Below are 27,186 nucleotides of genomic sequence, written 5' to 3' on the forward strand. Positions count from 1 at the left end.
CTCCCCTAACACCCCAACAACAACAAGTTTACCTCTCTAACTCAATCTCGGCTCTGGACACTGCATTTTATTTCTTACATTTTCTCACTCCTTGACCTGTCTAGTTGACTCGCTAGGTTTCATTAAGACATGAGTTCAAGAGGAATATCAATTTGAGCTGAAGGCTAAGCTGGGAGTATCTTCTAAATGCTGACGTCTTTCACTCATCATATTCCCCTTTAAATCAAATCAAATTGTATTAGTCACATGCGCCGAATACAACAGTTTCACCTTACAGTGAAATCCTTACTTACGAGCCCCTAACCAACAATTCAGTTTTAAAAAAGATATATACATAAAGAAAAATATGTCAGGTTCTCTTAGTGCCTTAATGTCAGACAGGTTATATGTACTGGCGGGATGTATTCTCCTTTGTTATTTTTCTCCTTTATGCCTATGACCTTCTCTCATCTTTACTTTATGCTTCAGAAAGGGATGTATTGTGCATTATTGAGGTTAGACTGAAAACCTCAGGCCATCACTCTCTCTCTCTTATTCATTTCTCTCTCGCCTTAATTTTTTTACTTTCTTTCTCTTTCTTCCTCTCTCTTCTCTCTCCCCCCACATCTCTCTTTCTCCCTCTCTCTCTCTCTCTCTCTCTCTCTCCCACTCACCCTCCTTCTGTCTCTCCCTCATTCCTTCACCCCCCTGCCTCTCTTCCCTCTCTGCTCCAGCTCTATGACCTTGGTTATCCCTCTGAGTCCTCCAGCAGTGCCCCAGGCTGCTCTCTGACTGATGGGAACTGTGTGAACATGGGTGTACCAGTCTGTGGGGCCAGGGGGCGCTGTAACGGGCAGTGGGACTCCTTCCGCTGCCAGTGTGGGCCCGGTTACACAGGGATCCACTGTGAAGACGGTACGTCCTTAGAGAATATACAGTCGGGTTAGGACAGGTGTTGTCTGTGGGTCAAAAGGTGTAGAGTGGACTGTATTACATAGTAGAAACCTAATATGGGATGTCATTTTTTCCCCAACAAGATCAAAATGCCATGGCTTTGAATTATAGGCTTAACCTATAATAACATTCAAGATTCAACTTTTTTTTATTGCTCTTGTGGAATGGAAATTTGTCTTAAGGCTTTCAATGCATGGCTCACACACAATATAACTATGTTTGGCTTCTGTCACATATGTGAATTGTCTTGAATTGCCTACTGAGTCCACACAGTAGACGGTACAGTATAAATAATACATCATGAATAATATACTGTAGTTGAAGCCCTCATGGCAGCTCTATGTTTTTCTCTCTTCGACTGACAGAAGTCCCAGAGTTCTCCTTCGATGGGAGGAGCCATGTCCAGTACCAGGTGGGCTGGTCTCTCCCGGCCCGTCACACCAGCGTGCAGCTCCAGGTGCGAACCCAAGTCCCCAGCGGTGTCCTCCTCAGCCTCCTCTCCCAGGAGCAGAATGAATACTTGCGTCTGGAGGTGAGTCATCGACACTCTGCCTGCAGAGAGGCACTTTAATTGGCTCCTGCTGTAGCCTGCTCCTCAACGTTGTTATTACGTTGCCTGAATGACTGTCATGATGGGTCGACATTTTCGACAATGATGGAGTGAGTAATGGCGGGCTTGGAAGACAGGAAGTGGGTACTGAGTGGGCCTCTGAGTGACTGAGTTCTGTATGTGTGTTCGGAGTGTACTTGTATTGCCTTTGGGTTGTTTTGAGATGCGCCTATGGAACATCGCAGCACAGTATTCAAGATTATTTTATTGTCTGTCTAGTTTTAAGCACATCCTTCCTTCAGTATTAGGGTCTAGGGAAGTGGGTAGCTGTTATTAGTTGGATGTAAGAGCTTTCTTAAGTGGAAAGGTCCAATTCTGTCTTTTCTTCTTCAAGCTCTTATAGGGGACTTTTTCAGCATATTGCTAGACTTGTGTACCCAATTTGAACTGGAAAATATGAAGTGGCATATACAATCAACCTAGATTACCTAGAGTATTTGCTACTTCACAAGGCTCTTCTCTGTCTGGCTTAACCAGGAAAATAGAACACCATTTCTGAGTGTGAATACCATTTCTGTAGAAATAGGATGTTAGGGTTAAAGGAGCCTTTGGCCTCTTTGAGTGACAGTGTGTCCACAGCACCAGCTAGAGACTGCTCGGCTAGCGTCTGTCATTCAAGAACACCTACCCACACAGGTCAGCTGTTTCCACTCTCATCCTACTGTAGCTTCCTCATGACAAACCAGGTTGACAGAGCAAGTGTCAGAGAGAGCACCAGAATGCAGTCTCACTGCTATAGCTCCCTTCTGAGTGTCTGAGTCAGTGAAGTAGCAACCAACCCTCTAGCCTTTTCTCCCCACCAGCCCCATACATACCAGTACAAATAAACTGAGGAAAGGATTGGGGCTCTGTAAGATCTCAGCAGCAAATGTAAGTAGGTTATATAAGGTACCTCTGTGAACAATCTCTCAGAATTGAGTAGGCGAGCTGTATAAAACGCTTGTTTTTTGTCCGAAAGCAAGCTACTCTGTCTGAAGCTGTCTCAGACCCCCCCGAGAGACACTTGAGTGTGGATCCAGACAACAAGTCTCTCAGAACCTCAGCCTCTCTTGTTTGCTCTGATGGGTAGGAAGGGATGGAGAGGGAGGAGGGAGCTGAATGAATAACAAGACATTCACAAGGTTACTGGGGGCTGCTGCATAAAAGTGTGAGAGTTAGGCCTCGGAAACCTTTTTCACCTCTTGTTTTTTATTTCACCTTTATTTAACTAGATAGGCCAGTTGAGAACAAGTTCTCATTTGCAACTGCGACCTGGCCAAAATAAAGCAAAGCAGTGCGACAAAAACAACAACACGGAGTTACACATAAACGCACGGTCAATAACACAATAGAAAAATCTATATACAGTGTGTGCAAGTGTCGTAAGATTAGGGAGGTAAGGCAATAAATAGGCCATAGTGGCAAAATAATTACAATTTATAGTGGCTTAGTTGGTAGAGCATGGTGTTTGCAACGCCAGGGTTGTGGGTTCAATTCCCACGGGGGACCAGTACAAAAAAAAATAAAAATAAAGAAATGTATGAAATGTATTCACTACTGTAAGTCGCTCTGGATAAGAGAGTCTGCTAAATGACTTAAATGTAATTAACACTGGAGTGATAGATGTGCAGATGATGATGTGCAAGTAGAGATACTGGGGTGCAAAAGAGCAAAAATAAATAACAGTATGGGGATGAGGTAGTTGGGTGGGCTATTTACAGATGGGCTGTGTACAGGTGCAGTGATCGGTAAGCTGCTCTGACAGCTGATGCTTAAAGTTAGTGAAGGAGATATGTCTCCAGCTTCAGTGATTTTTCCAATTCGTTCCAGTCATTGGCAGCAGAGAACTAGAAGGAAAGGCGGCCAAAGGAGGAATTGGCTTTGGGGATGACCAGTGAAATATACCTGCTGGAGCGCGTGCTACAGGTGGGTGTTGCTATGGTTACCAGTGAGCTGAGATAAGACGGGGCTTTACCTAGCAAAGACTTATAGATGACCTGGAGCCAGTGGGTTTGGCGACGAATATGAAGTGAGGGCCAGCCAACGAGAGCACACAGGTCGCAGTGGTGGGTAGTATATGGGGCTTTGGTGGCAAAACGGATTGCACTGTGATAGACTACATCCAATTTGCTGAGTTAGAGTGTTGGAGGCTATTTTGTAAATGACATCGCCGAAGTCAAGGATCGGTAAGATAGTCAGTTTTACGAGGGTGTGTTTGGCAGCATGATTGAAGGAGGCTTTGTTGCAAAATAGGAAGCCGATTCTAGATTTAATTTCGGATTGGAGATGATTAATGTGAGTCTGGAAGGAGAGTTTACAGTCTAACCAGACACCTAGGTATTTGTAGTTGTCCACATATTCTAAGTCAGAACCATCCAGAGTAGTGATGCTGGTCGGGCGGGCGGGTGCGGGCAGCGATCGGTTAAAGAGCATGCATTTAGTTTTACTAGCATTTAAGTGCAGTTGGAGGCCACGGAAGGAGTGTTGTATGCCATTGAAGCTCGTCTGGAGGTTAGTTAACACAGTGTCCAAGGAAGGGCCAGATACACTGCTCAAAAAAATAAAGGGAACACTTGCGTCCCACCTACTCAACAGCCAGTGGAATCCCGTGGCGCGTTATTCAAATACCTTAGAAATGCTATTACTTAAATTTCTCAAACATATGACTATTTTACAGCATTTTAAAGACAAGACTCTCGTTAATCTAACCACACTGTCCGATTTCAAAAAGGCTTTACAACGAAAGCAAAACATTAGATTATGTCAGCAGAGTACCCAGCCAGAAATAATCAGACACCCATTTTTCAAGCTAGCATATAATGTCACATAAACCCAAACCACAGCTAAATGCAGCACTAACCTTTGATGATCTTCATCAGATGACAATCCTAGGACATTATGTTATACAATACATGCATGTTTTGTTCAATCAAGTTCATATTTATATCAAAAACCAGCTTTTTACATTAGCATGTGACTAGCATGTGACTAGCATTCCCACCGAACACTTCCGGTGAATTTACTAAATTACTCACGATAAACGTTCACAAAAAACATAACAATTATTTTAAGAATTATGGATACAGAACTCCTTTATGCACTCGCTATGTCCGATTTTAAAATAGCTTTTCGGTGAAAGCACATTTTGCAATATTCTGAGTAGATAGCCCGGCCATCACAGGCTAGCTATTTTGACACCCACCAAGTGTGGTACTCACCAAACTCAGATTTACTATTAGAAAAGTTTGATTACCTTTGCTGTTCTTCGTCAGAATGCACTCCCAGGACTTCTACTTCAATAACAAATGTTGGTTTGGTTCCAAATAATACATAGTTATATCCAAATAGCACTGTTTTGTTTGTGCGTTCAAGACACTATCCGAAGGGTAAAGAAGGGTGACGCGCCCGACACGTTTCGTGACCAAAAATTTCAAAATATTCCATTACCGTACTTCGAAGCATGTCAAACACTGTTTAAAATCAATTTTTATGCTGTTTTTCTCGTAAAAAAGCGATAATATTCCGACCGGGAGTCGTTGTTTTCGTTCAAAGAGAGAGAAAGTAAACATGGTGTCGGCTCGTGCACTCGCCTCCAGTCTCATTGTCCTCAGATCGACCATTATCCAAATGCGCTAATGTTTTTCAGCCAGGGCCTGCAAAGCCACCATTCATCGTTCTGGAGCCTTCTGAGAGCCTATGGGAGCGTTAGAAAATGTCACGTTATGCCAGAGATCCCCTGTTTTGGATAGAGATGATCAAGAAGGCCAATAAATAGTCAGAGAGAGCGCTTCCTGTTTGGAATCTTCTCAGGTTTTGGCCTGCCAAATGAGTTCTGTTATACTCACAGACACCATTCAAACTGTTTTAGAAACTTTAGGGTGTTTTCTATCCAAATCAAACAATTATATGCATATTGTAGTTACTGGGCAGGAGTAGTAACCAGATTAAATTGGGTACGTTTTTTATCCGGTCGTGCAAATACTGCCCCCTATCCCCAACAGGTTAACGCAGTGTCCAAAGAAGGGCCAGAAGTATACAGAATGATGTCGTCTGCATAGAGGTGGATCAGAGAATCACCAGCAGCAAGAGCGACATCATTGATGTATACAGAAAAAAGAGTCAGCCCGAGAATTTAACCCTGTGGCACCCCCATAGAGACTGCCAGAGGTCCGGACAACAGGCCCTCAAATTTGACACACTGAACTCTATCTGAGAAGTAGTTAGTGAACCAGGCAAGGCAGTCATTTGAGAAACCAAGGCTGTTGAGTCTGCCGATAAGAATGCGGTGATTGACGAAAGCCTTGGCCAGGTCGATGAAGATGGCTGCACAGTACTGTCTTTTATCGATGGCGGTTATGATATTGTTTAGGACCTTGAGCGTGGCTGAGATGCACCCATGACCAGCTCGGAAACCAGATTGCATTGTGGAGAAGGTACGGTGGGATTCGAAATGGTCGGTGATCTGTTTGTTAACTTGGCTTTCGAAGACTTTAGAAAGGCAGGGCAGGATAGATATAGGTCTGTAACAGTTTGGGTTTAGATTGTCTCCCCCTTCGAAGACGGGAATGACCGCGGCAGCTTTCCAATCTTTAGGGATCTCAGACGATACGAAATAGAGGTTGAACAGGCTAGTAATAGTGGTTGAAACAATTGCGGCGGATACTTTTAGAAAGAGAGGGTCCAGATTGTCTAGCCCAGCTGATTTGTAGGGGTCCAGATTTTGCCGCTCTTCCAGAACATCAGCTATCTGGATTTGTGTGAAGGAGAAGCGGGGGGGGGGGGATATTGGGAAAGTTGCTGTGGGGTGGGTGGGGGGGTGCAGAGCTGTTGGCCGGGGTAGGGGTAGCCAAGTAGAAAGCATGACCAGCCGTAGAAAAATGCTTATTGAAATTCGCGATTATCGTAGATTTATCGGTGGTGACAGTGTTTCCTAGCCTCAGTGCAGTGGGCAGCTGGGAGGAGGTGCTCTTATTCTCCATGGACTTTACAGTGTCCCATAACATTTTAGAATTTGTGCTACAGGATGCAAATTTCTGTTTGAAAAAGCTAGCCTTTGCTTTCCTAACTGACTGTGTATATTTGTTCCTAAGTTCCTTGAAAAGTTGCATATCGCGGGGGCTATTCGATGCAAATGCAGTACGCCACAGGAAGTTTTTGTGCTGGTCAAGGGCAGTCAAGTCTGGAGTGAACCAAGGACTATATCTGTTCTTAGTTCTACATTTTTTTAATCTGGCATGCTTTTTTAAGATGGTGAAGAAAGCACTTTTAAAGAATAACCAGGCATCCTCTACTGACGGGATGAGGTCAATATCCTTCCAGGATACCCGGGCCAGGTCGATTAGAAAGGCCTGCTCGCTGACGTGTTTTAGGGAGCATTTGACAGTGATGATGGGTGGTCATTTGACGGCGGACCCATTACGGAGGCAGGCAATGAGGCAGTGATCGCTGACATCCTGGTTGTAGACAGCAGAGGTGTATTTAGAGGGCAGGTTGGTCAGGATGATATCTATGAGGGTGCCCGTGTTTACGGATTTAGGGTTGTACCTGGTTGTACCTTGTACCTAAGCATCTAGCTTAGATTGTAGGACGGCCGGGGTGTTAAGCATATCCCAGTTTAGGTCACCTAACAGTACGAACTCTGAAGATAAATGGGGGGCAATCAATTCACATATGGTGTCCAGAGCACAGCTGGGGGCTGAGGGGGGTCTATTACAAGCGGCAACAGTGAGAGACTTATTTCTGGAAAGGTGGATTTTTAAAAGTAGAAGCTCAAACTGTTTGGGCACAGACCTGGATAGCATGACAGAACACTGAAAACTATCTCTGCAGTAGATTGCAACTCCGCCCCCTTTGGCAGTTCTATCTTGCCGTAAAATGTTCTAGTTGTGGATGGAAATGTCAGAATTTTTGGTGGCCTTCCTAAGCCAGGGTTCAGACACGGCTAGGACATCAGGGTTGGCTGAGTGTGCTAAAGCAGTGAATGAAACAAACTTAGGGAGGAGGCTTCTGATGTTAACATGCATGACACCGAGGCTTTTACGGTTATAGAAGTCAACAAATGATAGTGCCTGGGGAATAGGTGTGGTACTGGGGGCTACAGGGCCTGGGTTAACCTCTACATCACCAGAGGAATAGAGGAGGAGTAGGATAAGGGTACGGCTAAAGGCTATAAGAACTGGCCGTCTAGTGCGTAGGGAACAGAGAGTAAAAGGAGCAGATTTCTGGGCGTGGTAGAATAGATTCAGGGCATAATGTACAGACAAGGGTATGGTAGGATGTGAGTACAGTGGAGGTAAACCTAGGTGTTGAGTGACGATGAGAGAGGTTTCGTCTCTGGAGGCACCAGTTAAGCCAGGTGAGGTCTCCGCATGTGTGTGGGTTGGGACAAAGAGCTATCTAAGGCATTTTGAGCAGGACTGAGGGCTCTACAGTGAAATTAAACAATAAGAACTAGCCAAGACAGCAGTAGACAAAGCATATTGACATTAGTGAGAGGCATAAAGCAATCACAGGTGTTGATATGGAGAGCTAAGACAACAACGGGTAAATGGCGATGAATGGGCAGAGCGGGTCCGTTAGGTACATACAGGACCTGAGTTCGAGGCTGGGGCCAACAGATAAACAAAATGAGGTACCGTATTATTGAAAATGTCCATGGGGCATCAGCTGTGTAGCCTAGTGATCATTGGGTCCAATGAGCAGTAATAGGTGAGTCAGGGAGCCGTATTCGATGACAAAAACATGTTATTTTATGTTCACATAATGGAACCCTTGAAAGTGTTTTCCAACCCACCAGGTTGCATTATTCTGTTGAGTGTTAGCGAAAAGGTGGAAACCAATGCTTATAACCCTCATTGCTTATTGAGATGCTTTTTATTTATCTCCCTATGAAGGGTTTTAAAATTAAAATAGAAAAAGTTTTACTTGTGAAAACATTGACAGTTTTTACTTTGTAGTAAAGTGTTTGTACTGCTTAGTGATGCTGAAAATGTATTGCTAGTGTTCTCATGGTCGGATTCTGTATAACGTTGGGATTAATTGGGCTCATTGTCATATGGTTGCCTAGGCTGCAAGCAATTAGATGCATTGTTGGGAGCCTATATATCTGCTGACAGGGGGGTGGAAGGGGCTTGATAGATGGGGGGGTTAATCGGTTCGTAGTGTGGCAGGGGGAATAGAATGTTGGCATTATGCTCTTATGACCATGCTGAGGGAGCAATAGTTCAAACAATCTGGGCTGTCATGCTGCATACATTAAAACACAGTATTTAATTATCTCAGCCCCACGGTTTCCAATTAAGGGATGGACACACAAGTACAAGCTGCAGTTATACCAGGCAGCAGCCCCTCCCAGCCCCATCTCCAGCCCAGTATGTTTGCTCAGGCTTAGCTGCTGTGGATAATTGTTGTCTGTGAGATTCTCCTTCTGGGCTGAGTTAAGTAATGTCCGTGTCAGTTTTGCAAAGTTTAAATATTAAGTACAATGGTCTTAATTGAATGTTTGACATTTTAATGGTGCGATCTGTGATTTTTACAGCAGTTTTGGTTCATTTCAATTGATTGATATGCACTGTATATTTCAGGTGTTTCAGGGGCTACTGGCTGTCTTTTACAACCTGGGTGACAGACTCTACAACCTCACGCTGCCCTTCCAACGCCTTGACAACGGAGAATGGCACGAGGTGGAGCTGGATCGTCATGGCAAAGAGTTCACCCTTCGATTGGATGGTGGCGGCGGGAGGCAAGAGGTCACAGCCGCTCCTGGGACTAGTCAGGAGATAGTCATCGATCAAACAGTGGTGATGCTGGGGAACACTTTCCCTTCAGGAAACAACCACAGCTTCTTAGGTATGGTGCTGGTACTGCCATCTGGTACTGCCCCCTGGTACTGACCACTAATATTATCCACCTAACTTCACACTGGCATTTCCCACTAGTTGTTACTGCCAGAGGACCACGAGGGAAGATAAATGCTTGGACAAATGAACAAACAAATGAAAGTGGTATAAAATCATGTATTATCTGTGTGTGATTGGCAGCACAAGACTGATGCACCATTGTGTTTCACCAATCTAAATCACTGAGGTGAATGATTCCTTAGCTACCCCCGCCTTCCTATCTCAAATGGTTTTAGATCTAGACTCTGAGGAGGTCGGCAATGGATTTGGGGCTGAGGCAGATGAAGTGTGAAGGACTTGATTCAGGAGCAGGGATGTGTCTGTATAAATGATTCAGGAGCAGGGAGGTGTCTGTATAAATGATTCAGGAGCAGGGATGTGTCTGCATAAATGATTCAGGAGCAGGAATGTGTTTGTATAAATGATTCAGGAGCAGGGATGTGTCAGTATAAATTATTAAGGAGCAGGGATGTGTCTGTATAAATGATGTGTTACACATCCTTCCCAGAGGATGGCGAGACAACCAAACAAAGTAAATATCCTTTGAAACAAAGGGCTGCACTGACAGCTAAGCCCCGGGCTATCTCTCTCTCTCTCTCTCTGTGTGTGTGTGTGTGTGTGGGTGTGTTTCCGTCGCTTCATGAAACTTACTTTAAAGGTTTTGCCTCAGGCATAGTGTGTATGTCTCTGAATGTCACTATGTTGCTGTGTCTCATCTCTCTTTCCCTCTCTGTGTTTTTCCACCAGGGTGTCTGCGAGATCTGAGGCTGAACGGGAGGCCCATGCCCATGGCAAAGCAGCCCTCCGTGGGGTCCAAGGGCCTCCAGGTGGTCACATCCCAGGGGGTATCCCCAGGTTGCCCCTCAGACGCCTGCAGGAAACACCAGTGCTCTCCCCCCTTCATATGTGTGGACCTCTGGAGGAAACACGAGTGCAGGTACATAAATTACGGCTGGAAATCTTGTCAGGAAAAACTCTGGGCCCTAGGCTATAAGCTATAATGGCGCTGTAGTGGAGCTGGAGGGAGTAGCGGCTGTTTTATGGGCTCCTGACCAATTCTGCTATTTTGTGTCTTTTTTTGCAATGATCTTAACTTTTTTGGTACATAATGTTTCCACCATCGTTTCCTATGACTGAAAAAAGCTTCTGGACATCAGTTGTCAATAACCTCGATTTGGACAAGGACTTCTACTTCAATGAGTTGGAGGCGAAAGACATATTGATTATCCTGAACCAGGCTGAAATCCCTGACACTCAAAGAAGAAGGAGACGGTGCTATAGAGGCCGGCGTGCAGGACACCTGACAAGACTGAAATCCGTTTGACCTAATTTCTACCAGCATGTCACCTGTGCCACTAGAGGCGAAAAAACTCTAGATCACCTTTACGCCACACACAGAGATGCGTACAAAGCTCTCCCTCACCATCCATTTGGCAAATCTGACCATAGCTGATTCCTGTTTACAAGTAAAAACTTAAACAGGAAATACCAGTGACGCGCTCAACATGGAAGTGGTCCGATGACCCGACTGGAATATGTTCCGGGATTCATAGGATTCATCCAATGGCATTGAAGAGTTTAACACATCAGTCACCGGCTTCATTAATAAGGGCATCGACAATGTCATCCCCACATTGATCATACGTACAAACTCCAACCAGAAGCTATGGATTACAGGCAACATCCTCACTGAGCTAAAGACTAGAGATGCCACTTTCAAGGAGCGGGACACTAATCAGGACGCTTATAAGACATCCCCTATGCCCTCCGACAAAACATCCAACAGGCAAGAAGTCAATACAGGACCAAGATCGAATCCTACTACACCGGCTCTGATGCTCGTCAGATGTGGCAGGGCTTGCAAACTATCATGGATTACAACGGGAAACCCAACCGTGACTTGTCCTGTGACGCTGGCCTACCAGAAGAGCTAAATAGCTCCTATGCTTGCTTCGAGGGTAGCAACACTGAAGCATGCATGAGAGCACCAGCTGTTCTGGATAACTGTTTGATCAAGCTCTCTGTAGCCGATGTGAGTAAGACATAAACACAGGTTAACATAACATTCACAACGCCACAGGGCCAGATGGATTACTAGGATCAGATTCAGGACTTCCTGACGGGCCGCCCCAGGTGGTGTGGATAGGCAACAACACATCCACCACGCTGACCCTCAACATGGGGGACCATCAGGGGTGCGTGCTTAGTCCCCTCCTGTACTCCCTTTTCACCCATGACTGCGTGGCCACGTACCACTCCAACACCATTATAAGTTTGCTGACAACACAACGGTGGTAGGCCTGATTACCGATGACTATGAGACAGCCTACAACAACCTCTCCCACAACGTCTGCAAGACAAAGGAGCTGATCATGGACTACAGGAAATGGAGGGCCGAGCACAGCCCCATCCACATCAACGGGGCAGGTCAAGCTTCAAGTTCCTCTGTGTCCACATGAGTAAGGAAATATCATGGTCCAAACACACAAACACAGTCGTGAAGAGGGCACGACAACGCACATTACCCCCCATGAGGCTGCACCATTGAGAGCATCTTGACTGGCTGCACCACCGCTTGGTATGGCAACTACTTGGCATCCGACCATAAAACGTTACAGAGGATAGTGTGTACGCCCCAGTACATCACTGGGGTCGAGCTCCTTGCCATCCAGGACTTCTATACCAGGCGGTGTCAGAGGAAGTCCCTAAAAATTGGCAAAGCCACCCAAGTCTCTGTTCTCTCTGCTACAGCATGGCAAGAGGTACCGATGCACAGAGTCTGGAACCAACATGACCCTGAACAGCTTCTACCCCAAGGCATAACACTGCTAAATAGTTGGTCCGGGTAGCTATTAACCTCTTATAGCTATCTGCATTGACCCTTTTCGCCCTAACTAATTTGACTTATCACATACGCTTCTGTTGCTGTTTATTATCTATCCTGTTGCCTAGTCACTTTATCCCTACCTATATATACATACACTACATGACTAAAAGTATGTGGACACCGCTTCGTTGAACCTCTCATTCCAAAATCATGGGCATTAATATGGCGTTGGTCCCCCTTTTGCTGCTATAACAGCCTCCACTCTTCTGGAAAGGCTTTCCACTAGATGTTGGAACATTGCTGCGGGGACTTGCGTTCATTCAGTCACAAGCATTACTGAGGTCGGGCACTGATGTTTGGCGATTAGGCCTGGCTCGCAGTTGGCATTCTAATTCATCCCAAAGGTGTTTGATGAGGTTGAGATCAGGGCTCTGTGCAGGCCAGTCAAGTTCTTCTTCGCCGATCTCGACAAACCATTTTTGTATGGACCTTGCTTTGTGCACGGGAGCATTGTCATGCTGAAACAGGAAAGGGGCCTTCCCCAAACTGTTACCACAAAGTTGGAAGCACAGAATTGTCTAGAATGTCATTGTATGCTGTAGCGTTAAGATTTCCCTTCACTGGAACTAAGGGGCCTAGCCCAAACCATGAAAAACAGCCCCAGACCATTATTCCTCCTCCACCAAACTTTACAGTTGGCACTATGCATTCGGGCAGGTAGCATTCTCCTGGTATTCGCCAAACCCAGATGGTGAAGCATGAGTCATCACTCCAGATAACGCATTTCCACTGCTCCTAAGTACAATGGCGGCAAGCTTTACACCACTCCAGCCGACGCTTGGCATTGTGCATGGTGATCTCAGGCTTGTGTACGGCTGCTCGGCCATTGAAAACCCATTTCATGAAGCTCCTGATGAATAGCTGATGTTGCTTCCAGAGGCAGTTCGGAACTCGTAGTGAGTGTTGTAACTGAAGACAGACGATTTTTATGCACTACACACTTCAGCCCTAGGCGGTCATGTTCCGTGTGCTTGTGTGGCCTACCACTTCGTGGCTGAGCCGTTGTTGATCCTAGATGTTTCCACTTCAAAATAACAGATGACAGGGGTAGCTCTAGCAGGGAAGAAATTTGACAAACTGACTTGTTGGAAAGTTGGCATCCTATGACGGTGCCACGTTGAAAGTCACTGAGCTCTTAAGTAAGGCCATTCTACTGCCAATGTTGATGAATGGAGATTGCATGGCTGTGTGCTCGATTTTATACACCTGTCAGCAAGGGGTGTGTCTGAAATAGCCGAATCCACTAATTTGAAAGGGTGTCCATGTAAGGGTGTCAATATACTATATAGCCAAGTTATCATTACTCTGTGTATTTCATCTCTGCATTGTTGGGAAGGGCCCGTAAGTAAGCAATTCACTGTTAGTCTACACCTGTTGTTTCAGAATTCTATGACAAGTACAATTTCCAAAGCTTTCGCAGCATTAAGATTATCGTCATAACCTTCTTACGATGTATCTTTAGTAGCCAAGGTGTTTCCCAAAGCCTTCGTTCAAGACCATAAGTAGAGTAGCCAAAGCGCATCGTTAACATCACTTTATTCACTGAAAATCTTGGCTAAACAGCGAATCAAGACGTCTGACTGATAATCTGCCTGTCTGTGATTGCCTATAAACTCAGAATGAAGTTAACTAAAAATAAAAAGTTGCCTAAGTGTTTGCAATTGTTACAAACAAGTGAAGGATAAAAATGTCTGTAATGTTTGCCTCAATGTGTTTCATGATGTGTGACAACATGTGCGCAATGATGTGCCCAATCTATGATTTTGTGCAGAATTATTGGGTAAGAGTAATAAGCTGCCTCAATAGCCTATTTGCAGCCGTAGGTGGTAATATCTCGCCTGATCCGTCATCAGTACTGTGGAATAATTCTAATGTTAAGGTAAGATTTGAATGGAGAAAGCTGATTCAAGAACAGGGCTGCTTTTCTTTAGATCCTATCAGTATCGACACATGGCTTAACGACGCACTTAGAGAACACCCCCACCCCCCACCCCCCTGCAATGACTCAGCTCTTTTGAGAATCCTAGCGGTGTGTCAACCTGAGTAAATAAAGCTAACCGTAGTGACAGGGAGTGTCTAAGCTGCCAGCGTCTTTAAACTCCACTGGACTCCAGTGTTTCCTGTCATCCCTAGCTGGGATCAGAGCATGTGAAACATCTCGGAGGCCTTTCATCACCATGGGATGTCCACTCGGGGGTACTTAGTAGCCAGTTTCCACATCATCTCCCGATGTCCTCAGACATAGTTGAAAGTCGAATACTGACTTGTATCACGGGTGACCTGGCTGAGATTTTCACAGTGCCAGGACGGCTATTCCTATCCCTTATAATTAAAAGTTATTTCCATCCAGTTCAGGTGAATGAATCACACTCTCCACAACCTCTTTCCTTATTTGCATCTCCACAGGTGCCCCCCTGGTCACATGACGAAGGAGAATGACTCGAGCAAGGTGTGCGTCTACACGCTGTGTGTCAGCAGGCCCTGTCGCCACGGCACCTGTGTGGCCCACTCGCCTGCCAAGTACTCGTGTCACTGCTCGGAGGGCTACCGTGGGCGCCACTGTGAGGTCTCTCTGACGCTCTACCACAACAACGACAACAACACTCTGAGCCTCAGCTCTGCGTTTGCCATCAGTATCTGTGTCCTAGCCTTCCTAGGTAACTATATGGACTTTCATCTTTATTCTCTGATTTGGTTTCATCTGGTTTTGGTTGTGGGTGGATTTTCACAAATGTTCACTGAGTGTACAAGACATTAGAAACAACATTTCCATGACATGACCAGGTGAATCCAGGTAAAAGCTATGATCCCTTATTGATGGTAACTGGTAAATTCACTTAAATCAGTGTAGATGAAGGGGAGGTGACAGTTTAAAGAAGGATTTTTAAGTCTTGAGACAATTGAGACATGGATTGTGTTTGTGTGCCATTCAGGGGGTGAATGGGCAAGACAAAATATTTAAGTGCCCTCGGACAGGGTATGGTAGTAGGTGCCAGGTGCACTGGTTTGAGTGTGTTAAGAACTGCAACGCTGCTGGGTTTTTCAAGCCCAACAGTTTCCGGTGTGCATCAAGAATGACCCACTACCTAAAGGACGTCCAGCTAGCATGACACAACTGTGGCAAGCATTGGAGTCAACAGGGGCCAGCATCCCTATGGGATTTTTAGGGAGAGTTTGAAATTGGGATAATTTGCTCTGGACATTGGCATTTCATGGCTTATGATGTGTTGATATGCTATCTGTTTTTTTTTTGAGGGGTTGGGGGACCCCAAAGCTTGTTTTATTTTGTTAAATGTTTTACATTTTTTAGATGCAAACAGTACTTTTCGGTAGTGCTCAAAGCATGCCATTCCATGAGAGCAACATTTATTTTTCAACTCAAAGCAATTAGCCCAACCAGTCCTCCATGACAACAAAACCATAATCAGTAATAAGTCCTTCGTTTTGGGGTTATTCTCAGGTAAAACAATTTGGCTAATCTATATTCCCATATTTCAATTTATTTTTCTTGAAGATCAAGAGCTATTAAATTAATTGTAATGACTGGAAATCTGACAGACTGGTTTTTAATGTAAAGATAGAGCCTAATCATATTATTATTTGTAGTAGAAAGCAATGGGTTAGAACAAGCCTACATAACCAACCCATAAAGTAAAATGCAACATTCATTTATGGGTAATTCAAAAGTGATGTTACTGATTACAATTTTGGACGGGTAACTAGTAACTTTAATGATTATATTTAGAAAGTAACCTACCCAACCTTGCTGGATACGCAGATTTCTAGTTCTAAAAACTGGAAGCTTCAATCGGTGAGGTGTGTCTACCAGAGGAGGCTGGTGGGGGGAGCTATAGGAGGACAAGCTCATAGTAATGGCTGGAATAGAATTAATGGAACGGTATAAAACACAACAAAGATCTGGAAACCACATGTTTGACTCCGTTCCATTTATTCCATTCCAGCCATTACAATGAGCCCATCCTCCTATAGCTCTTCCCACCAGCCTCCTCTGGTATCTACCTGGTAATAGGTTCTTGCAGTACCCAAAACCATCTGTGATTTTATTTGGCCATGGGGAAAAGAGCTACTGCGTAAATACTGCAATGTGGATTTGATGGAATTGAGCCCCAAGTGTTCTTAGTATGGCTCTCAGGAGCTGTGAGTGGCCTCAGTCAGTGGGGTTGCATGGGTCCTGGCTAGAAACATTGATTTTGATAACTCTATGAGCCACAATAAAACCCCCAAAGCTTTCACTGAGTTACAGTTCAAAAAAGTTTGGGGGCCCCTCAGTCATGCCCTCCTTTATTTTGTCTTTCTTGAATTCAGACTTTTATTTGCATCCTCCTTTCCCTTACTTTTTTATCTCGTCTGTTTGTCATTCCAGTCCTGTTAGGTCCGTTTATGTCAGATTTGATCTCCCTCTTCTATTTCTTTGCCATTTACTTTCTCCTACCGTTTTCACCTAACCTAAATGTGTCCATGTTTGCTGCTGACACATAGTAAGCTGTGTTGGTGTGTCCAGTGCAGTGGGCTATCTCTCCATACAGCTACTTGTATACAGTTTATGAGTCTCTCTATCAAAAACAGGGTTATAAATTGGTCTGACGATTCAACACACAGTCTCTGCTACCTCTATAACTGATTCAACAGCACAATACCTCGCCGGGGCATGTGGCTGGTGTATTGCAACAGCCACATGAGGTACAGATCAAATGCTATACTTCAATATTTGATATGATAATTACAAAGATAACAAACGGAGGCCTTGGCATCATTCACGGACATTCACGTGTTGAATATGTAAATGAAACTGCATGTTGCAGTCATCTAAGCTACCTAGTAGTTACTCTAGTTCCGGGAATTTATAATCTGCACTCAAACCTTTGACCTTTTGAATTAGGCGAATTCCTGAATATATCAACATGGAAATGGGAGGTCACCAAGAGTTTATATGAACTTTTCTTGAATCCTCTCTGTGATGGGAAATCCAGTTCAGTAGCTAGCAACACCTTCTGTCTCTAACATGACTCAGGCTACAGTTCTTAGACCGGGCTGTCTGTAACCGGATACTGCGGTTGGAGGTCCTTTGATAACTGTTAATGTTTTAAGTTGTGCTACTACTTGAAGTCATAACTGAGGGAGCGAGTCAGCATCAGACAAGGCTTGTTGGAGATGACAGAGGTGTCTGTGTGTGTGTGTGTGTGTGCGCGCAAGTGACAAACAAACGCCTGGACAAAAAGTCACAGACAACACACATCCCCCACAACACACTGAGGCGGGTTGACGGCCTGCTGCTAAATTCAACTGGAACTCTCCGTCTTTTCTCCTCTGCCTCAAACTCCAATAAAAGTTTAAGTGATCATCCATAATTCAGATTTACATAACCCATCACAGACTGGCTGATTGCCAAGTTCAACATTTGCCACTGACAGAACCAGAGACAGGCAAAATGTGCCATCTAAGTATGCTTCATTAGGCATACTTAGGCATACTTACCCACTTGTTGAATGGGTTTCAAATTCAGCAATGAACAGCTTTATTGTCCATTACATTGACATTTTTACTGTATGTGTCATTGGATTTGATATTCACTGAAGAGGACATTTCCTTTCCATATAGAATGGATGTAAATAGTTGTTAAAGTGACTGTGTTTTTGTACTAGAACATACTTTTCTTAATAAAACCTCACAGCATTTCCCTTCTCTCATCTGTCTTTGTCTTGTCCTTTGTTTCTCCTTTCATATTTTCACTCCATGTTATATGTTGTGTAATATCATTTACTTTCTGACATGCCATCATACATTTTTCCATCTAGCTATACACTGTGTACAAAACATAAAAAACGCCTTCCTAATATTGAGTTGCACCCCCTTTTGCCCTCAGAACAGCCTTAATTTGACAGGGTATGGACTCTACAAGGTGTTGAAAGCGTTCCACAGGGATGCTGGCCCATGTTGACTCCAATGCTTCCCACAGGTGTGTCAAGTTGGCTGGATGTCCTTTAGGTTATGGACCATTCTTGGAAATTGTTGAGCGTGAAAAACCCAGAGGCGTTGCAGTTCTTGACACAAACCAGTGCACCTGGCAGCTACTACCATACCCTATTCAAAGGCTCTTAAATCTTTTGTCTGTAGCCATGAAATGCTTTGAAATGCTCACGTCTGTAGCCATGAAATGCTTTGAAAGGCTTGTCATGGCTCACATCAGCACCATTATCCCAGAAACCCTAGACCCACTCCAATTTGCATACCGTACCAACAGAGCCACAGATGTTGCAATCTCTATTGCACTCCCCACTGCCCTTTCCCACCTGGACAAAAGGAACGCCTATGTGAGAATGCTGTTCATTGACTACAGCTCAGCGTTCAACACCATAGTGCCCTCAAAGCTCATCACTGAGCTAAGGACCCTGGGACTAAACACCTCCCTCTGCAACTGGATCCTGGACTTCCTGAAGGGCCGCCACCAGGTGGTAAGGGTCCACCACGCTGATCCTCAACACTGGGGGCCCCTTAAGGGTGCGTGCTCAGTCCCCTCCTGTACTCCCTGTTCACTCATGACTGCACGGCCAGGCACGACTCCAACACTATCATAAAGTTTGCTGATGACACAACGGTGGTAGGCCTGATCACCGACAACGATGAGACAGCCTATAGGGAGGAGGTCAGAGACCTGGCCGTGTGGTGCAAGGACAACAACCTCTCCCTCAATGTGAGCAAGACAAAGGAGATGATTGTGGACTACAGGAAAAAGTACGCCCCCAAAGTACGCCCCCATTCTCATCGACGGGGCTGCAGTGGAGCAGGTTGAGAGTTTCAAGTTCCTTGGCGTCCACATCACCAACAAACTAACACACAATGACATATTGACTCTGTACCAGTACCCCCTATATATAGCCCCGCTATTGTTTTTTACTGCTGCTCTTTAATTATTTGTCGTTCTATCTCTTACTTCTTTTGGGGGTATTTTCTTAAAACTGCATTGTTGGTTAAGGGCTTGTAAGTTAGCATTTCACTGTAAGGTAGGTCTACACCTGTTGTATTCGGCGCATGTGACAAATAACATTTGATTTGATTTGAATGGCACACATACCAAATCCATGTCTCAAGGCTTAAAAAGCCTTCTTTAAACATTAAACCTAACATCCCAAGACCCCCATGGTTGGTGGCTAATCTCAAAGCAGCATCATGGAAGATGGATAGGAGCTGTGTTTGTTCTCCAGCCTGAGTTAATATATTTAGAGATATAACAACACCAGCACTGCCACTGATCATCGTGTGTGTGTGTGTGTGTGTGTGTGTGTGTGTGTGTGTGCGCGCGCACACGTGTGTTTTTGTGGACACTTGTCTGTCATGTCCTTGTCTGTCATGTCCTTGTCCTTGTCTGTCCGTGTCTGTATCTGTGAATCGGCAAGCGTGTGTGTGTCACAGGAGGCTGCTGAGGGGAGGAGGGGGCATAATAATGTTGGGAATGGAGTGAATGCTATCGAACACGTATTTGATACCATGCCATGTATTCCGTTCCAGCCATTACTATGAGCCGTCCTCCCCAATTAAGGTGCCACTGGCCGCCTGTGGTGTGTGTGTGTGTTCGTCCTTCTGTGTGCATGTTTGTGTGTGTGTGTGTTCGTCTGACTCTGTGTGTGTGATAAAGCACCACTGCTGGGCGTGTTGACTAATTGGCCCGTAGAGGTGTGTTTGTGTGTTTGATGTGAGGTTCAGGTGATTGGAGGTGTGTGTGGATAAAAAGGAAAATGGTAAGCACTGTGGAGGTGGTAATATTGTGGCTGAGGGGGAGTTCTGAGTACTGCTGGGATCCCAGCTCATCTGGATTCCATCGTGTTTCTCTGGGTCTGTACGGCACAGTGGAGGGCATGCAGCAAGGTTAGCTGATCAATAGAACCTGACAATAAACCTACCTCCAGCACCCACCGAGTAGGCATAGCTGGAGGTCTACCTTTCCACTTGTTGCAGTCAATGTTAGCTGGTTCCAGATCTGTTTGTGCTCTCTTGCCAACTCCTATTATTGTAGCCATTGTCATGCTACAATTACCATAGAAGATGGCAAGAGAGCACAAAATGATCTGGAACCAGGCTAAATCAATGTTAGGAAGAGTCCGATAACTTTCTGGTGCATCATGATGGCCTTGGATGATAGAGATATAATCATATAGAATATAAATATTTAATGACTTATGGGTGCCTTGAGTAGAGACAAATAATTAAAAGTCAAATTCCAGCCACAGACAGTGAGTCATTTTCAAACCCCAATTATATGAAATGTTATTTTTGCTGATTTTGAAAACCTATTCAGTTGAGTGACCTTGATGAGTGTCATATGTGTTCAGTAAACCATTACTTAAGTCCAGTGTAACTGCTGCAATGCACCCCTCAATTATTATGCTTCCAAACCAAAACGCGATAGAAAACGAACCTGTTCCGATGCATCACCTTCAGTGTGAGAGATAAAAGCCGTACAGAGTCAAAAGAGACATGGAGAATGAAGGAAAGAAACACAAAGAGACGAACAAGAATGAGCGAAAGATGGAGAGAATGAGACAGATAAAGAAAGGAGAAAGGAAGCGAGAGGGAGGGAGATGGCAGACAGTAGAAGAAATATTGGTAGAGATGAATGGATTTTAAAGGTCAGCGCAGCATACTGTATAATTCAACACATAGATGTGATTGATGTCAGTGCTCTAGCAGCATTCACACAATGCTATTACAACATTCCTACAACGCTCTCTCGATATTCCTGGGAGCTCTGGCCACAGGGGCTTTGGCTTGGACATGCAGATTGTTGGTTTTGTGAAGAGAAGTGTAAAGGTTGTCGTCTTTGAAATAGGATAGAAAATACAGGAGAACGTGGTGTCTCAGTCTCTGTTGCTTTGTCCTATAGCTCCAGGTCCTCATCGATGTTGATAAGGACAGACTGACTGGATTATTGCATAGAACAATGTGGTGGTAATTTACTCTGCCTATCCACAAGGATCATACGTCTTTACTGTTTTTTTACAAAGAAAGACCGGTTTAGAGGTATTGGGTATCCGAGTTACTGTATGGGTGGATGTATGGTGGCCATTTTGGTGTCAGAAATATTTTCTAGAGCCTGGGGCTGGTCTAGTGGGTTGTGCTGCTGCCTGGCACATGCAGCACATATAACATACGTGTCGGCGTGATATTGAATCCCACTGCCCCCAGTCTGTCCATCTATCTATATATCTCTCTCCACCTCGCTCGAGGCCTATAAGTGGACTACAATGGATTTTTTTACACAGGCAGCCCAATTCTTTTCCCACTAGTCTTTTGACTAGTCAGATTGACTAATAGTGCTGCATGTGTCAACGCAGCCAATGTGGTGCACAAAATGTGGGTATCTGGTTCTCTCCCCTCCAATCCAAGCTTTTATGTACATTTTTAACTGATAGAACATTGGGTGAAACCTTCTACCCCTCTCCCCCGGTCCGCTGTCCACCTCCCAACGTGCTCTCTGTCCCCCCCCCCCCTCCCCCAGTGCTGATGCTGGGCCTGTCCCTCTACTCCTGCTGGAGGAGACACAAGGGCCTGAAGGAGGGCGTCTACCACGTCTCCGCACACCACGGAGAATGGGAGGACATCCGAGAGAACGTGCTCAACTATGACGAGGAGGGTGGAGGGGAGCAGGACCAGGTACAGATACAGACTCTGAATCTCAGTATGTCCTTCAACACATCTACCATTATCTCTCCATAACCTATGAGTCATAAGACCAGTACAATACAGAATATAGTAGAATACAACTTGATGGATTCCCTTAGGGAAATTAGGATCACAACTCACAGGCACAGGAGAAACCATAGAAACCATAGATAAACAAACTGTTTATAAACCAAGCAAGGCGTGGGAAGATTCACAGAGTCACAGTTTACATAGTGAGTGTTCGTCTGGCAGTTCTACCAAACCAGGTGGACTGGTGTTGGTAGAGGCTTGGAAATTAACACCGAAAGAACCATCCTAGCAGAATCATTAGGAAAAGGATGTCAGAGACCAATACTCCTTAATAATGTCTCTATTTGCTTTAATAGCACTTTTTTCCCACTGCAATTAGATAATTAATTACAAGGCCAATCAATGGGGCTGTTGCTGCCAACATTGCCACTTAGGCCTCATGATTTTTTCTTAGGTAGAATAAAAAATCCTCTCCAGTCAAAAGCACAGCAGACTGGCATATTTCATTGTCAAATATTATTATAAATTCAGGTCCTGCTGTTGAGTGTTTTCTTTGTGTATTAATCTCTTCGTTTTTATAAGCAGCTCGTCTCTAAACAACTCTCTCTAATCTTCTTCATCTCTCTTTCTCTCTCCCTCTCTGTCTTTGTCTCTTCCTTTCTATCTCTGTCCCTCTCTCACTCTCCAGAATGCCTTCAACATGGTGGAGTTACAGAGGTCTCTGCGGCCCAGTCCAGCCCAGTCACTGTGGTACAGCTACCCACAATGCATCATCTCCTACCCTCAGACGACCAAGCCGCCAGACACGAAGAATGGGACCAAACCAAAAGGACCAAATGGACCCAAAAACGGCAGCACAGCAATCGCCCTGCGCCTGGCCCACCCTCCGTCCGGGTCAGCCACCCTCACCTCTCCCATTGCAATGCGGCGTTCCCACAAGTCCCTGTCCTTCTCCAGTCAGGACCTGGCCCGCTACCTGTGTGAGGTCATCAGGGACACGGACCGCTCCCCGGGGGACAACCCCGGCTACATGACCTCACTGCGTCCCCTGTCCAATAAGGCGCAGCGTGGTAGGCTGGCCGTGCGCTCGCTCAGCTCCCTCAGCGATGAAGGTCAGGGGTCAGAGGTTAGGGTTCAGGGGGGTCAGGAGAGCCTGGAGCGTCAGAGATCCCAGAGCCCACGGCTGGACAGGCTCAAAGCACTGCGAGCTGTTGCCAGTGAACTCAGAGTGGACGGTGCTGTGGACTCTGCTGCCGCCAAGAGCACAGAGGGACAGAAGGACAAAGTGAAGGATAGAGAGTGCAGGGCGCAGCCCAACTGTGAGAAGAGCGGATGAGACTGGAGTCAGAATACAAAAGATTGGAATTCACACTTGGATACTGAGTTCAAGGATATAAAGGAGAGGACGTTCAAAGGCAGCATCTCAAAAATTGGAAGTTGTGAAATGTTTATATCAATTGATCCAATGATGGTGTTGGGGGAAAAACCAAAGGAGAAGAAATATTTAAGAAATGTACATTTCTGATTTGTGACCCCTTTGAAAAGTATTATATGGGCGGATTGTGGCAAAAATGTGACGCTTTAACTTGATATTATATATTTTACAAACAATCTGGAAAAGTAGAACCTTTTTCTTGGCAATGCCCTGTATATACTCCATATGGAAAGCACCTTTTGACCCTTTGGTAACACCAAAATTGCATTCATTTTGAACAGAAAGCCTCACAAAAACATATGTAAAAGAAGGCAAAAGTATTTGTTGATCATTATCGTAATATAAATTCTGTGAAGAAAAAAAATATTTGTTTGTTTTGATTTAATTCTATTTAAATAAATATCTTTGATAATATTTTAGTTATGAAATTGTTTCCTTAAAGAAATCCCAAAATATTTTGGAATTTATGTTAGTGATAATATAATATATTCTTTTTTTTGATCAAATGTATTTTTTTTCACCATCCCATTTTCTTTATCAAAAGCTATGCTGGGTAAATGCATGCCTGTATTCCTCAGCAAGTTAAGTACCTCAATACAGACTTGTTATGCTCTACCTCTTATTTACTGATTCATAACGGCGTCTAAATATTATATGCTACTAAAACCCACTTGTCTAGACTGGAAAGCGTTTGGGTTGAGAACCAGGACCAGTATGTCCCAATATCTTGACTGTGACTACCTCAATCCCCTGCTTATTGTCTCTCAAACTCATCATCAACCATGAACAGGGGCTGGTGACCCGGGTTACAACTCTGAAATTCAGCTGAAAAAGATGCTAGCGTTGCTATAAAAGGAAGCATAGAGTCCAACACAACATGGATAAAGTAAGAACCCAGCAAACACAACCACCACACAACGTCACCTTCAACGTTGTGGGACTTAATGTGCCATTGCCTCAAGGGTTTGAAAAGGAATCCAATGTCCAACATGTGACTCTAGCAGCTAGCAACAAGCTACGGTATATTAAAATATGATGATGATTATGATAATAGGGCGGCAGGTAGCCTAGTGGTTAGAGCGTTGCGCCAGTTACCAAAAGGTTACTAGATCGAATCCCCGAGCTGACAAGGTAAAAATCTGTCATTCTGCCCCTGAACAAGGCAGTTAACCCATTGTTCCTAGGCCGTCATTGAAAATAAGAATTTGTTCTTAAGTGGCTTGCCTAGTTAAATACATTTAAAAAAATTAAAAATGATAACGATGAGCTCATTCCTGCTCCATAATTAATCCTTCATGTCCTGAACCCAAACCTTGTTGACCCTTTGGAATTCTCTGAGATGCACTTAAAAAGTATGTAGCTCCCGGCGAACTGACCTCTTCAATCCTCAGTTGCCCTGCAGGACTTGAGTTAAAGGCGGTGACAGTGGGGCTCATCATAGGGGAAGGAAGCAGTGCTGCTCTCATAGAAATATAATTACTAAAATGGACCAAAGCCCCTCAGACCACAGCAATTTGCCTGCATCCTCAGAAGTAACTCTAATTCTCTTACTTTTGTGCTGCTCTTGATAAGTGTACCAACCTGCTTAAAACAACAGGTTGTTTAGGGATACATGAGCTCTAGAGGAGGCCTTTCATCTGCCGTCTAGACATGGAACAAGTGCTTAGCCATGTCAGTGATGTCACACGTAATGAATGGCCTTGCTTTGAAGCACGCATAGACCCATAAGCCTTGGAGCCAGACCAATTATAAAAGCAGAATTCAGACGGAAATAGCGCCTTCAAGTTCAAACATCCCCAAGACTTACGTAGCTACAACATAAGCCTTGCTACTGTAACACATTGTAACCTCTATTTCTTTACCAAGCAGCGTCTCTGTCTTGAGCTCAGACTTGAACATGCCTCTTACCATACCCCCATCTAGTGGTAACTTCTTAGAATGAAATTTCCTCATCATTTGTTCTTCAACGCATGCAGTTCTCCAATTGACCATTACATGGCAGTGCTAGTCCATAAACCAGACAGCCGGATCAGGAGCGAGCCTGTAAAAGTAACAAAATATGTCTCCCCAAATGTTGAAATGATGTATGTACAGAAAGACATGGCTAGGCAAAAGTATCTTTTTATATTTAAAGCCATCGTACCAAATCCAAATGGTTTCATTCCAAATGTTTACGTCAACATAAATCCGTGGCGTTCCCAACTGTAGGCCTCTAGCTGCATGCTGGGATATCTCTTAAAACAGTTGAACTGATCCATCAGAAAGGGGCAATATCTTGGTCGCTCAGGTGATGTGCTGCAGCAAGACTATCAAGCTGATGAGATCTCAGTAAAAAATGGATAGGGAGAAGAGAGAAACGTGTGAGGGGAAGTGGGTGGGGAGGAAGTGGAGGAGGGGGGAGGGCTGCTGCTTGATGTGACAGCTGGAGATTGTGCGAATGAGGGGTGACCTAGCCAGAGCCCCAGCCAGTCAGTCAATAGACACTCCCACAGACTGTGTGCCCCCTACTCACCCCTGTGTCATCACAGGGGTGAGTAGTGTGTGTGTGTGTGTGTGTGTGTGTGTGTGTGTGTGTGTGTGTGTGTGTGTGTGTGTGTGTGTGTGTGTGTGTGTGTGTGTGTGTGCTTGCATGTTTGTGCCTGTGAATGTTTACATATATCCCCAGGCCATGGATCCAGGGATGTGACATTACGAAGGCCCCCTGTGTCAGTCGTGCAAAAAAGTGGGATGCGTGTCAGCTCTACTGACAAATGCACTCGTCCTCCTGCCTGCTAACGCCGGCTGCAAATGCGGGACATGTCTTCTGACACAGCGACAAGGCCTACACGACAACACAGTAACAGTCAGACAAAACACAAGCAGTCAGGTTTGATATGAGGGGCTCACAGACAAGACACAAGGGTTGGTGGACATGCTGGGAGGGTGAGTGAAAGCCACTCTGATGTCAACACATCTGGAGACACAGTGCTGTACACTGGCCCAGCTGCACTTTACTGACATCCCTTTGTTCTCATAGGAAAGGCCCACTATCAAGAGGTTTTCATAAGAATTTAGGGTATTTGCTTTGTATGGAATGTACGGAAGAGGACCGATAAAGGTAATCTGAGCTGCAGATCTACAGTGTGTAAGGGATTTTTACAGTCATGTCATACTGTATCTCTGTGTGTATGTCTGGCAATACGTCTACAGATGGCAGTCTAATCCACATCTGAGTGTCACACAACAGCTCTGTGCTTCCCTAGATGTCCTCAATTTTCTTCACGCTCGGAAACTGAGCTCTAACCTTCCCTCTGCTCTGCAGTGTTGTACCAACGATGTTATTGGGATTGTCTAATGACACAAGCCTGATTGATTCTAGAAGCAGCTTATATTCATTATACAGTATCTCCTCAGGCTAGCTGTGAATATCCAAAGAGTTAGCTTCACCTCTGTGGTAAACCACCGTTGGATATCCCCCTCATTTCTCAGAAGAGTTTTGCATTTTATCCTTTTCCGACGCTTCTTGATTACTTCAGATTCATTCATTATTATGAGAGTGGTGTTGTCGACAAGCTCCATGTCTGTCTGTCGATGTCGAATGTGAGACATTCTGTTGCCAAGTTCAGTAACAACACATTGGTGTCGAAAGTGAAACATTCTGTTGTCTCACGTAACGCACCATTTTGTGGCTCCGCAGCACAGCCATCGGTCATGGAGGAAGAGGAGGGAGGAGGGAGGAGAGGACAGGCGGTTGGGC

General features: G+C 44.8%; 1 protein-coding gene across 1 annotated transcript in view; it reads left to right on the plus strand.

The window, feature by feature from the left end:
* Window positions 1-23,814, plus strand: part of LOC115152198 (neural-cadherin-like) — a 98,717-nt gene extending 74,903 nt beyond the window's left edge. The window contains exons 27-33 of the mRNA XM_029696793.1: window positions 714-894; window positions 1,299-1,465; window positions 9,106-9,370; window positions 10,168-10,357; window positions 14,714-14,964; window positions 21,822-21,976; window positions 22,704-23,814. Of these exons, the coding sequence (XP_029552653.1) occupies window positions 714-894; window positions 1,299-1,465; window positions 9,106-9,370; window positions 10,168-10,357; window positions 14,714-14,964; window positions 21,822-21,976; window positions 22,704-23,351 (1,857 nt within the window). The 3' untranslated portion in view covers window positions 23,352-23,814. The remainder of the gene's footprint in view (window positions 1-713; window positions 895-1,298; window positions 1,466-9,105; window positions 9,371-10,167; window positions 10,358-14,713; window positions 14,965-21,821; window positions 21,977-22,703) is intronic.
* Window positions 23,815-27,186: the final 3,372 nt, after the last annotated feature.

This window comes from Salmo trutta, chromosome 17 (genome assembly GCF_901001165.1).
Source record: "Salmo trutta chromosome 17, fSalTru1.1, whole genome shotgun sequence".
In the NCBI taxonomy this organism is placed as follows: domain Eukaryota; kingdom Metazoa; phylum Chordata; class Actinopteri; order Salmoniformes; family Salmonidae; genus Salmo; species Salmo trutta.